We start from the raw sequence: 13,416 nt of genomic DNA, 5'->3' as shown, positions 1-13,416 counted from the left end.
GCAGTTTCCCTGTTATTAACATTTTTCATTGGTGTAGTGCCTTTGTTGCAAGTGATAAAACATTATTATTATAAACATCCTTATAACTATAGCTCATAATACTTAGAGTTCACTCTTTGTATTGTACTATCCTGTGGTTTTAAAAATTTTGTTCTAATGACATGTATATAACCTAAAATATCCCCTTTTAACCACATTCAAATATATAATTCAGTGTTATTAATTATGTTGACAATGTTTTGTTTCCATCACCACCATCCATTACCAAAACTTTTCTAACACTGCAGATGTAAACTCTGTACCAGTTAAGCATTAATTTCCCATTTCATATTCCCATCCTGGCCTCAGGTAACTTGTATTCTAGTTTCAGACTCTATAGATTTGCTTATTCTAATTATTTCATATCAGTGAGACCCTATAATATTTGTTTGTGTCTGGTTTATATCACTCAACATGAAGTCTTCAGGGTTCATAGATGTCACATTTATCAAAGCTTCACTCCTTTTTAAGGCATAGTATTCCATTGTGTGTATACACCACGTTTATTTATCTATTCAATTGTTGATGAACACTTGGCTGCTTCCATCTTTTGACTATGGTGAATAATGCTGCTGTGAACACTGGTGTGCAATATCTGTCAGGGTTCCTGCTTTCCTTTCTTCTGGATATATACATAGAAGTCATCTAGCTGGGTCATATGGTAATTCATAATTAACTTCCTGAGGAACTGCCAGACTGTTTTCCATAGTGGCTGTACCATTTTACATTCCCGGAAACAATGAAAGAACATTCCTGTTTTTCTATGTCCTCTCCATCACTTATTATTGTCTCTCTAATGAATATAGAAGCAAAAATCCTCAACAGAGTTCTTGCAAATCGAATCTAATAGCACATTAGAAGAATTATACACCATGATCAAGTAGCATTCATCCCAGATATTGCAAAGTTCGACGTAAGAAAATTGGTTAATGTAATACACCATATCAACAGATTAAAGCAGAAAAACCACATGATCATCTAGATTGATGCAGGAAAGGCATTTGACAAAATTTAACATCCTTTCTTGTTGAAAACACTTCAAAGTATAGGAATAGAAGGGAACTTCCTCAACATAATAAAGGAAATACATGAAAAACCCACAGCTAACATCATCCTCAATGGGGAAAAACTAAAAACTTTACCCCTAAGATCAGGAACTTGACAAAGATGTCCACTGTCACCATTGTGAGTCAACATTGTGTTGGAAGTTCTAGCCAGAGCAATTAGAAAAGAAAAAGAAATACAAGCATCAGCATTGGAAACAGAAGTAAAACTCTCACTGTTTGTAGATGATATGATGCTATATGTTGAAAACCCCGAAAAATCCACAGCAAAACTTCAAGAGGTAATAAATGAGTACAGCAAAGTGGCAGGTTGCAAGATCAACAGTCAAAAATCTGTAGTGTGTCTATACACTAGAATGAGCCATCTGAGGGGAAAATTGAGAAAAAAATTCCATTTAAAATTTCAACCAAAAGAATAAAATATTTAGGAATAAATTTAACTAAGTATACAAAAGACCTATACAAAGGAAACTACAAGAAATTGCTAGAAGAAATCACAGAAGACCTAAGTAAATGGAAGGACATGCTGTGTTCATGGAGTGGAAGACTAAATATGGTTAAGATGCTAATTCTACCTAAATTGATTTATAGATTCAATGCAATACCAATTAAAATCCCAAAAACTTACTTGTCAGAAATAGAAAAACCAATAACCAATTTTATCTAGAAGTGCAGGATGATCTGAATAGCTAAAAATATTCTGAGAGAGAAAAATGAAGTTGGAGGTCTCACACTACCTGGCTTTAAGGTGTATTATGAAGCTACAGTGGTCAAAACAGCATGGTACTGGCATAAAGATAGATATACTGACCAATGGAATCAAATAGAGTGTTCAAATATAGACCCTCTCATCTGTGGACAATTGATCTTTGATAAGGCAGTCAAGCCAAGTCACTTGGGATAGAGCAGTCTCTTCAATAAATGGTGCCCAGAGAACTGGATATCCACATACAAAAGAATGAAAAAGGATCCATATCTCATACCCTATACAAAAATTATGGATCAAAGACCTAAACATCAGATCTAAGACCATAAAACTTTCAGAAAAAAATGTAGGGAAATATCTTATAAAACTTGTAATAGGAGGCAGTTTCCTAGATCTTAACACCCAAAGCATGAGCACCGATGAAAGAAATAGATGAATGGGAACTCCTCAAAATTAAACACTTTTGTGCATCAAAGAACTTTGTTAAGAAAGTAGAAAGACAGCCTATACAATGGGAGACAATATTTGGAAACGATATACCAGGTAAGGTCAGAATATATAAAGAGATTGTTGAATTCAGCAACAAAAAGACAACCCAGTTACGAAACGGCAAAAGGTATGAACAGACACTTCTCAGGAGAGGAAATACAAATGGCTAAAAGGCACATGAACAGATGCTCTACTTCCCTGGCTATTAGGGAAATGTAAATCAAAATCACGATGAGATATCATCTTACACCCACCAGAATGGCCATTATCAATGAAACAGAAAATGACAAGTGCTAAAGAGGATGTGAAGAAAGAGATACACTTGTCCACTGTTGGTGGGAATGTAAAATGGTAAACAACTGCTGTGAAAGGCAGTTTGGCGGTTCATGATGTTGAGTGAGATTAGCCAGAAATAAAAGGGCAAATACTGTATGGTCTCACTTGTATGAACTAAATTAATGAACGAACTTGGAAAATTTCAGTTAGGAAGAGAGGTTGTCAGGAGATAGAAATAGGGTAGATATTGGGTAATTGGAGTTGGAGGCATACAGATTGTGCAAGAGGACTAATTGTAAAAATTCAGGAGTGGATAGCACAGTACTTCCTAACTGTAACACAGTAACATTAGTACACCGAGTGAAGCTGAATATGAGAATGATAGAGGGAGAAGGGCTGGCGGCACAAATGAAACCAGAAGGTGTGAGAATGATAGCGGGAGGAGGGCTGGCGGCACAAATGAAATCAGAAGGAAAGATAGACGATGAAGACTGAGATGGTATAATCTAGGAATGCCTAGAGTATACAGTGGTATTTCTTCTTGAGTCAATGTTGGTTGTTCGTGCCTTTCTAGGAAGTTGTCCATTTCATTTATGTTGTCTAGTTTATTAACATAAGGTTGTTCATAGTATCCTTTCATTACCTCCTTTATTTCTGTGGGTCAGTGGTTATGTTTCCTCTTCCATTTCTGATTTTATTTATTTTCATTCTCTTCTCCTTTTTGTCAACCTTGCTAATGGTCTATCAGTCTTACTGATTTTCTCATAGAATCAACTTCTTGTTTTGTTGATTTTTTTTATTGTTTTTGTGTTCTCAATTTCCTTTATTTCTGCTCTAATCTTCGCTATTTCTTTTCTTTTGTTTGCTTTGAGGGTTAGTTTGCTGTTCTTTCTCTAGTTCTTCTAAGTGAGTAGCTGATTCCTTGATATTTGCTCTTTTTTCTTTTTTGATGTTGGCATTCAGGGCTGTAAATTTCCCTCTTAGCTCTGCTTTTGCTGCGTCCCATAAATTTTGATATGTTTTCATTTTCATTTGCTTCGCCATATTTACTGATTTCTCTTGTAATTTCTTCCTTGATCCACTGGTTTTTTAAGGGTGTGTTGTTGAGCCACTATATAGTTGTGAATTTCCTGGCTGTCTGCCTATTATTGATTTCCAACTTCATTCCTTTATAATCTGAAGAAGCGTTTTGTATCATTTCAATTTTTTAAAATTTATTGAGTCTTGCTTTGTGACCCAGCATATGGTCTATCCTTGAGAGAATGATCCATGAGCATTTGAGAAAAAGGTTTATCCTGCTGTTGTGGGGTGTAATGTTCTATAAATGCCTGTTAAGTCTAGTTCTTTTATTGTGTTATTCAAATTCTCTGTTTCTTTATTGATCGTCTGTCTTAGATGTTCTGTCCATTAGTGAGAGTGGGGAATTGAAGTCTCCAACTCTTATGGTATATATGTGTGTTTCTCTTTTCAGTGTTTGCCTCATGTATTTTGAAGCATTCTGGCTCGGTGCATAAATATTTATGATTATTATGTCTTCTTGTTAAATTGTTCCTTTTTTTAATACATAGTGTCCTTCTCTGTCTCTTTTGTTTTACATTTGAAGTCTTATTTGTCGGATGTTAGTATAGCTACTCCTGCTCTTTTCTAATTGTTGTTTGCATGAAGTAGCTTTTCCTAACCTTCCACTTTCAGCCTATGTCCATCCTTGGGTTTAAAATGCATCTCCTTTAGACAACATATAGATGGGTCCTGTTTTTTAATCCATTCTGCCACTCTGTGTGTTTTGATTGGGGAGTTTACTTTGTTAACATTTAGTGTTATTACTGTAAGGGCTGTAGTTTCTTCTGCCATTTTGCCGTTTGGATTTTATTGGTCATATCTAATTTTTCTTTTTACCTTTATTGATAGTCTTTATTTCTACACTCTTCTCCACACCTCTCTCTCCTGTCTTTTCCTATCTGTCTCTAGTGCACCCTTTCTTTCCTTATCTTTGAGGTTTGTGCCCTTCTGTCTTATTATTAAAGTCTCCTTACCCTGTCTGCCTTCTCAGATAGTTTTCTGACTTGCATATCTGGTGGCAATTCTTGTGGAGCCCCAGGCTTTTAAACTTCCAGCCTCTTGTGAGTGTATTTATTCTGTCATGTGAAGTAGTATGTGATTTGACACTGGGCTCCTGACCTTACTTGATTTTTTTGTCTTGTACACTATGAAACAGTTAGTCATAGTAATTTTGTTTGTTGGCAAATATTTGTAGCAAAGTGGTGTTTATTTTACACTACCTGTTGGAAGTCTGGGCATCTCAGTTTTCTCTCTGTATACAGGATTATAGAGGAAAAAATTTATGAATTTGTCAATATATATGTTTTAAGACCTTGGTATTAGATTTCGGATGGAGGGCCAGACTTTGGTGTTAGCAAAGTGTTAGTTTCATGTAGTTAAGATTTTTTTTCTTACCGATCTTTGTATTCATGTTACGTAGTGATAATGGTTTTGCACATATAGTGTCTTTGTAGAAGAATGTTTATACCAGCAGGAATACTGTGTATGTGTGTATGTCATTTATCTCACTAGCATGAATAGTTGCTAAATGTTGTATTTATTTTCTCAAATATCTAGCTTTCCCTATCCTCTGTTTCATCTTAGATTTGAATGACTTTTGCCTATTAATTCAGGTTAGGTATTTATGTGTGGCATAACATAAAATTACACCTAAATATATTCCTGAAGAATTTTTGCTTATTGGAATGCTAAAGAGAAGTGTATAGACAGGAAACCTGTATTTCACCCGTTATACTTGCTTATGATATGCTCTGTGAAACCACTGCTGTCTAACAGAACTTTCTGTGATGATGGGAATATTCTGGATCTGGAATATCCCATTTGGAAGCCATTCGAAATGTAGTTGGTGTGACTGAGGAATGGAATTTTTTATTTTACTTAATTTTAATTAATTAAAATTAAGATAGCTACATGTGGTCAATGGATGCTTTATTGCACAGTACAGGTATCTGTACTTTGTGCCAGAATTAGTGCTGTCCCTTTATGATGTGGGAAGGTTGTCCTGTGGCTGCTGAATTCACCAACTCATTTCCCGTGGTGGGCAAGGTCTCTGGCTAACTTGAATCTCATCAGCTCTTTCCAGTGTGGGCACAAAGATCTAAGCAGGGATCATTTGCTGGGAATTACCTCCCAGAACATGCCTTTCAAGTCCACGTTTGCTCCATTGAGCATGCTGTGTCCTGGACGTGGCCTAGGAGAATGAGTGCAGGGGAGTGGAGGCGATGCGTGGAACGAGCACTGCTTCAGTGTGGACACAGTCGACCCTGCCCTTGACTACTTCTTTGCCTTACATGAGTCGTTGGCCTTTCGGTCTCTCCTCAGTGAAATGGGGAGAGTGGCGCCTGCAGGGTGCAGGTGTGGCCTCCTGAGGCAGTGATGAGGTGCGTGGTTTAGAATTGACCTCATGACTGTGCAGCAAGTGTGTAACGTGCGAGGCCTGGCTATTGGGAGTGCGCATTGGAACGAGGTAATGACTCACAGTGGGGTGGGGTGTGGCTGTGGGGAGAATAAGCACTCACCCAGCTGGGATGGTGGCCCTTGGAGCAGGAGAAAGGAGCCCGCAGTTGGTGTACTTGTGCTTTGGTGGGTTAGGGTGGGCTGGGGCTGGAAGGGAGGCAGCCTGCTGAGGGCATCTGGGTGCTGCTGGACAAGCAACAGGACGCGGGAAGGAGTAGTTTGAAGCATATGGCATTCATTTTGAGACCTTATTTAAGGTTTTGTTTCATTCAAGCATGTGTGAGATAAAAATGTCACCATTTTATTGGAATGTGCTTGGCCAGCCCCCTTTCCTCCTCCACCAGAAGAGCAGTGGCGGCAGTACTTACTTTGATAATTTTAATCACTTTAATAATATCCTGATTTATTACTTTTGGGGAATTGAAAGTGTGTTATGTGTGGAGATGCTGTCTCTTCTGATTTATTTTTTTAAAAATAATGGCAGACAGTGTGAAGTAATTTCCATTTTTACACAGACCGATTGCAGACTCAGGCCTTTCTTTGTCCCCTGAGGCTGCCCTGGGTGTGGGTCCTGGAGCCTCTGCTGCTGGCCCTTGGCCCCTGGCGTCAGCCCTGTCTCAGGAAAATGAGAACTCGGTGGTTGCGTGCACACACCCTCAGGAACCCAGAGCGTCTGCATAGCAAGTTTCCGTCCCTCCAGAGTGAAGATTTTCTGAGCACGGCCAGGAATTCGGTGGATATTCCATATGGAGGACACTGACTTGACTTTAAAACACTCGTGCACACGTGCAAACTCCTTCATCTGTATTTTAGGATGGGTGATTTATAGAGTGATGTGTCTAATTTTTTAATATTTGTTAAGTTACAGTGCCCTGGCTTGGAAGACATGCAGTGATTTTGATATAAAGGTTCTAATGTGTCAGTATCATTTTATAATTATATCCTTTAACTATCATTTTTCCCCCAGTTTCATATTAACTTTGAGCTTTCTTTGTCACAAAAAAATGGATAAATATTAAAAAATGTGCTAAGGTATTGAAAACTTAAGTTTAAATTCATAATTGTTTTGTGCTTAACAGAGATGAACTTGAACCTTTTCATCATCTTCTGAGGTAGTATGGGAGAAGTTATCCCACTGGAAACTTTACACTGTATTCAGAAATAATGGTGAGGATGGTGGGGAAGGGGAAGAGTTTGTGGTCCTGGAATCATGAAACTGGAACACAGATAAATTCAGATTTAAAGTATGAATGCATAGATGAAATGGAAATACAGTCAAGCTTTTATTGTCATTAAAACAGCACATTAGACATTGGTATCCTTTTTAAACGTTAAGAAGTATTAATTAATACTACTGGAAAAGAACATTTTTTAAGAGCAGAGAAGTGAGAGAGGCATCTCCTGGTAATCAATATCCAAGAACGTTTGTCCTCATTGAGACACTCAATGGTATACTGAGAATTGCCGATAACTGATAGCTGTACCTTTTCCCAACATATGGAACATTGACTCCCTCAGAATATCAATAGTTTTCTTTTGCCAATAAGAGCATCTAAGCAGCGGAGATAATTTCCCTGAGGTTCTAGAAACCATTATGTGCTTACAACATACAAGTCTTTGTCAGTATTTTTTAATTTCAAATCCAAATTTGTGTAACTGACCTATTTGAAAAACCAACCAACCACAGATTAGCCTTAGGTTTGCTGTTGGTGTCTAGTAAGTACTGAAACAGCTAGTGTTGGGTTTGCTTATGTGGCATTAGCTTAAAACCTTAAAAAAAAAATACAAAATACGTATCTTTTGTTTCATGCAGTTGCTGTGATTGGCTGATAAATATTTGTCAGAGAAAGAAAGAACTGAAGTCTCGCACAGTCTGGCTTGGATGTCCTGAGAAGTGTGAAGAAAAACATCCCAGAAATTCTATAAAAAATCAGAAATACAATGTGTTTACCTTCCTACCTGGGGTAAGACTATTAAATTCTTTAAGAAATGTTTTCTAGCAGAGGTTGTTGGTTTCCTTTATTTCATTTGAAAGCCTGTTAAGAGTCTTACCTAAGTTACTTAAATTTTTTTCCTGATTAACTGCATCATATCCAAATCAGCATCCTTCTGCTTTGAACCATCTGTATTTCAAATAATTGTCAAATGACTAATGAATTTCTAATGGCTATATCATGGAATTCAACTTAAAAACATTTACAATTGATTATTGCCTTTAGTTTTTGTTTTCTTTTTTTGATTATTGCCTTTAGTTTTGATAAATCATTGTATTTATGTTATTGCAGAAGTATGTTATTTTAGAAACAATGAATTGAAGCTAAGTAAAAAATATAAAAAAATAAGTCCTCTTAATTTTGTTTGGCTGAGGGAAAACTGGAAATGTAATGTTTAAAACCTGGCAAGGAGTGTCATAATGAAAGTAATTTTTTGCACCAAAATGGGACAGTACCAAAGCATCTATAATGTAAGCATTTATGAATGTCTCTTCTACTTTAAATTGTAATTTTAGTTTTGGTTATGTTGTTAGATTATTAGTGATCTTTAATTAGATATTGTACTAAATTTAAATACTGAATTTATATATCTTGTTTGCTTGTTTCTACCTTAAGTTTTAAAATTGACTTTATTTAGAATAGTGGAATCAATTTTTTTTAATCATTTCCTATTTTAATAGGCAGATTTATTTGTCTTTCTAAAGGCAGAAAGGAAGCTAGTACTGATTATATTTTTATATCAAAGTTCTTAACATTGTTCAGGTACTGGCTTTTTTCCTGTTTTGCAAGAAAATCTCTTGATTACTTGGAATGAGGGCTGCCTTATCTTTTATGTTTTAATTTAAATAATTTTGCTGACTTTATATTGAGCATTTATTCCCCCCTCCCCATCCATCAAGTAGTTGGTAAATGCTTGATATCTAATATCCTTTATTAAAACACACAAAACTAATGGCGCCATAATTAAAAGACTGATCTTTTGTCAGGACGATAAAATGTATGCCGTCTTTCAGGCAGATAAATATTCTCCTCTTTATTGAATGAAGCTATTGCTTTCTCCTTAGTTTTAAATTATTAAATACTCACAGATTAGTTAAGCATTGTCCGTTTTCCTAAAGGTCACAAAGTTCATTAAGTGGACAATGGATTATTGATTATAATGGTTTATAGGCAGCAATGCAGCTTAACATTTATCAGGGTAAATTCACAAAAGCCGTAGCCAGAAAAAGTACCTGTTGATGTGTCTGTATGAATGTTACCGTGTACATGACTTTCTTCTTAGATTGTCTCTTAAATTAGTCTTTTCATCTAAAATGTAGTATTTTAGAAACATTCAGTAATTGCACAGTAGGAATTCTATTCCATTGTAGCACAAATGGCAATTTCTGAATTGCTAATAGATATAATTTATGCTAACTGAGATTTTAAAGAAATCAGTAAGGAAAAAGAGAGCTTTCTCTCCTGCTGAGATTAATTTATGAAATAATTCAAAACATTTTCAGACATCAGTTGAACATGATTATGAATATAAACGTGTTATCAATGTAACCGATTTTTTAGTCACACATATAACTGTATGATGATGCAAATAACTTCATTATGTAAAAACTATGCTTCCAGACTTTTTAAGTCAACAATGAGATATTAACCTATTGCTCTGTTCTTGGTGAAATCTCCATACTTTCCCCTAGTGCAGTAAGAAAAATGAATTCAGGGAGATTTTGATTTGCAAGTTTGCAGGTTGCAGATTTGCAAGTTTGATTGTAATTGTAGTATACAGTTTGAATTCTTTTTACGTGAGGTCTGTTCCATTTTAATTTTTGATTTAAATCTAGAGGCATTTGTAAATAGAGGACTATTGGTTTACTAAGATCTTGTGTTTTCTTCCTTAAAGATAACTATTTGAATTCAATAAAAAACAAAACTTGCATTATTGGCATTCTTAAAATTTTATTGAATGATAGAATTTATTTTATATTTAAAAAATATTGTTAAAGATCCACTGTTAAGAAACTATAAAGAATATACGGATAGCTGTCTTTCTGAAACTTGGTCTGTAATTTACTTCTTTTTACATTTTATCAGTATTTTTATACCTTGAGGGAAGTAAATACCTAAAGAAGTAAAGGTGTGAAGTCATACCTGGGTGCGTGTTGCCTCTTCCCTCAAGCTTTGTAAAGCTATCCGTGCTCAGGAAATGGGAATATCACCTTTCACTTATTTATGTTTTACCACTTCATAAATGTAAGATTAATAAGACTCTTCCATTATACGTTTAGTGAGTTGTTATCAAGGTATATATTTATATAAATGTATTTACTGTCTTGCTAATACTGGGAAGGATTTAACTATTTCAGTTTCTTTGATATGCATGTAAAGCTTTATTGAAAGTGAATATAGAAAATTGGAAAATTGCATGCAAGAAAATTAAAAAGTAAGTTTTAGAGTATATTTTGAAGTTTATTCAAAATGTAACTTGGGAGTAACCATACCTCTCTTTATATATAATATAAATATTAGGAAGCCAATATCAAAATTAATCAGTGTACTGTGAATCAGGACATATTCTCATTGTTTGGTGGAAATATAATTAAATATTGTGCTGATTGTATTTATTAAGTTGAAACAGTAAAGAATTTCCTTGGAGAGATTGTGTTAATTTTCTCTTTTCTTTTTTAGGTTTTATATGAACAATTCAAGTTTTTCTTGAATCTCTATTTTCTGGTAGTATCCTGCTCACAGTTTGTACCAGCATTGAAAATAGGCTATCTCTACACCTACTGGGCTCCTCTGGTAAAAGAAAAGACTTCTAAAATTAAGCTGTTAACTGTCTTAGAATGCACTTTTAAGGATTGGGATGGGTAGCAGATAAATTGATTGGATTTTTAGAACATGATATTGTTGCTGTTTGCCGTAGAACATTTATTGAAAGACTGTACAGAATTCCGTTATCGTAACTTCCCTTGAGCCCTACAGGAAGTGTGACAGGCACATCTTGCCTGTAGAGCTGCTGGGTTTTTAGGTCTCCTGAGCTGTAGATGTTATGCTGCAAAAGAGAGCCCCTTTGCTAGCAGCTGAGGGATTTTGAGTTAGATGTTCTGCATCTGTCCTGAGGGTATCAGGTTTGTCTCACGAGCTGCCTCCCCTCCTGTGCTAATTGAGTGGATGTGAGTGATGCTGTTGGAGTGGTAGGTATGTTCAGTCAGTCTCTCTGCCTGTTGGCAAGTGGACCGATGGTGACAATTCTAAAGACGCTGGAAAGGCAGATGATACTTATTGAATATCCATGTTTCAAATGTACATTGTCTTGATAGTTTTATGCTGTTTGTTTCTTTTCCTTATATGGCTTGTTTAGACAAGTTGTATGTCCTCTGTTCCTTCGCCTAGAAAAATGTACTGCTCTATGTTTTGCTTTGTTGACTTTTGGTCAGATTCCCAAAGCAAGGAACATTGTGAATAAGATTATTCCTTTAATGATATAACAGTGCAGTCCTAATGTTTTCCACCTAAGCCTACCATTCAGAATTGGAATCTTAAGTGTGCCTGTGTGGGTTTGTGTGGACTCCTTACTCGAACCAGATGCTGTGTGAGATGAAGTAGGGATAACTGGGAGAGGGGAGAGAAATCTTCACAGAACAGGTAATGGAGCGCTCTTTATCCTTTTTGTCCCCTTTTCCAGTCAGCCTCCTTGTGTATCTAATATTAAAGTTATATGTAAGAATATATGGTGTCTTCCTGTTCACATAAACTTTATTGTAGGGTGGAGAAATGAAAGTAATTTTATATATAAGTACAAATTTATTAGTAAGTGAATAACTTTTCCCGTTATTGGTAAAATTGGGAGAGATATTTGTGTTAAACATCAGTGAGAATGTAAAAATTATTCTGCTCTTAGTTTAAATACATAAATCTTTGTAGCCTTTTTGGAGAGTCGTTTGGTTATATATACCAAAGATCTTAAAATGGATTCAACATTTTTATTGGGGGAATTTATCTTTAAGAAGTAATGATTGATCACAAATTCCATAGAATGTCCATTATTTTTTATGGCAGAGATTATTTTAAAAAGTCAAATGCCTAACAATAAATTGTTTAAACTATGCTGTATTCCATGCACACAATTTAGTATTGTGTAACTTTACAAGTAAATTATGGAAAAAGCATTTAATAACCTATTTAATAAACCTATTCTAGGTTCCATGTAATTATGTTGTTTAAATAAACTGACCCAGACAGGTTAAATTAGGTAGTATACTACGTTAAATTTAAATTTGTACCAAATAAAGATTTCTTCCTTTGGACTCACACAGAAGCTGAGGTTTTGAAATACAGACAATATCATCTTTTACCCAGTGTTCTGATTTACTTAGTCCTAACCAGGTGAATTTCATTCATGCCTTGCATTGAAGTCTGATTTCCTTTTCAGCTTCTTTAACAGTTGCTATATGGAGTAATGCTGACTTTCTGAGCTCCAAAATTTAACTCTGAGTCTCAGATGTCACATAGAGACCCAGAGTTCCAGGATACTGTTAGGTTATACACAAAGAGCACAGGATCTCAGAAATGAGAAATAACAGTTAAAATTTAGGAAGAGATGAAAGAACTTTCAGTCTAGGCACCTTTACAGTGAGTCTTAGTGAACATCCTACACTCCTTAGTCATTCATTGCCCAATCTCTGCCCATTTACTATGCCCTGATAAACTATGCTCTCGAGTTGAATTCTCAGTATATGCTCATTAGAGGTTGTTCATATTAGTAAGACAGTATTTGTCCTTTAGTTTCTGGCTTATTTTGCTCAACAAAATATCCTCAAGGTTCATCCACATTGTTGCATACGTCATGACTTTATCCATCTTACAGCTGTATAATAGTTCATTGTGTGTATTATACCACAGTTTATTTATTCACTCGTCCATTGATAGCCATTTGGGCAGTTTGTATCTCTTGGCAATCATGAATAATACCGCTATAAACATACATTTGCAAATACCGTTTGCGTCCTTGCTTTCGGTTCTTCTGAGTATATGCCTAGTTAATAGGATTGCTGCATCATATGGCAGTTCTATACTTAGTTTCCTGAGGAAATGCCACACTGCCTTCCAGAGTGGCTGCCAATTTTTGCATTCCCACTAGTGGTACATAAGTGTACCTGTTTCTCCACATCCTTGCCACATCACAAAAAAACATCAGTTTTCTTTTTTTTTTTCATTGGCTATTTTTTTAATTAAAAGTATGAAAGCCTTCAAACTTACATTTAGACATAGAACAGAAAAATTTCAGGAACAAAATCAAGCAATGTATTTTCATTCTATGTACAGGCAGTTGATTTTT

The 13,416-nt window shown here is 35.5% G+C and overlaps 1 protein-coding gene across 8 annotated transcripts in view; it reads left to right on the top strand.

The window, feature by feature from the left end:
* ATP9B (ATPase phospholipid transporting 9B (putative)) overlaps positions 1 to 13,416 on the top strand; it is a 468,039-nt gene that overhangs the window by 53,126 nt on the left and 401,497 nt on the right. For all 8 annotated transcript variants that reach the window (XM_077135187.1, XM_077135182.1, XM_077135183.1 and 5 more), the window contains 2 exons: positions 7,904 to 8,054; positions 10,764 to 10,877. In XM_077135187.1, coding sequence (XP_076991302.1) covers positions 7,904 to 8,054; positions 10,764 to 10,877 — 265 coding nt within the window. The remainder of the gene's footprint in view (positions 1 to 7,903; positions 8,055 to 10,763; positions 10,878 to 13,416) is intronic.

This window comes from Tamandua tetradactyla, chromosome 18 (assembly GCF_023851605.1).
Source record: "Tamandua tetradactyla isolate mTamTet1 chromosome 18, mTamTet1.pri, whole genome shotgun sequence".
Taxonomy (NCBI): Eukaryota; Metazoa; Chordata; class Mammalia; order Pilosa; family Myrmecophagidae; genus Tamandua; species Tamandua tetradactyla.
Note: the sequence above shows the minus strand (reverse complement) of the source record. Positions and strands in the feature narration are given on the sequence as shown.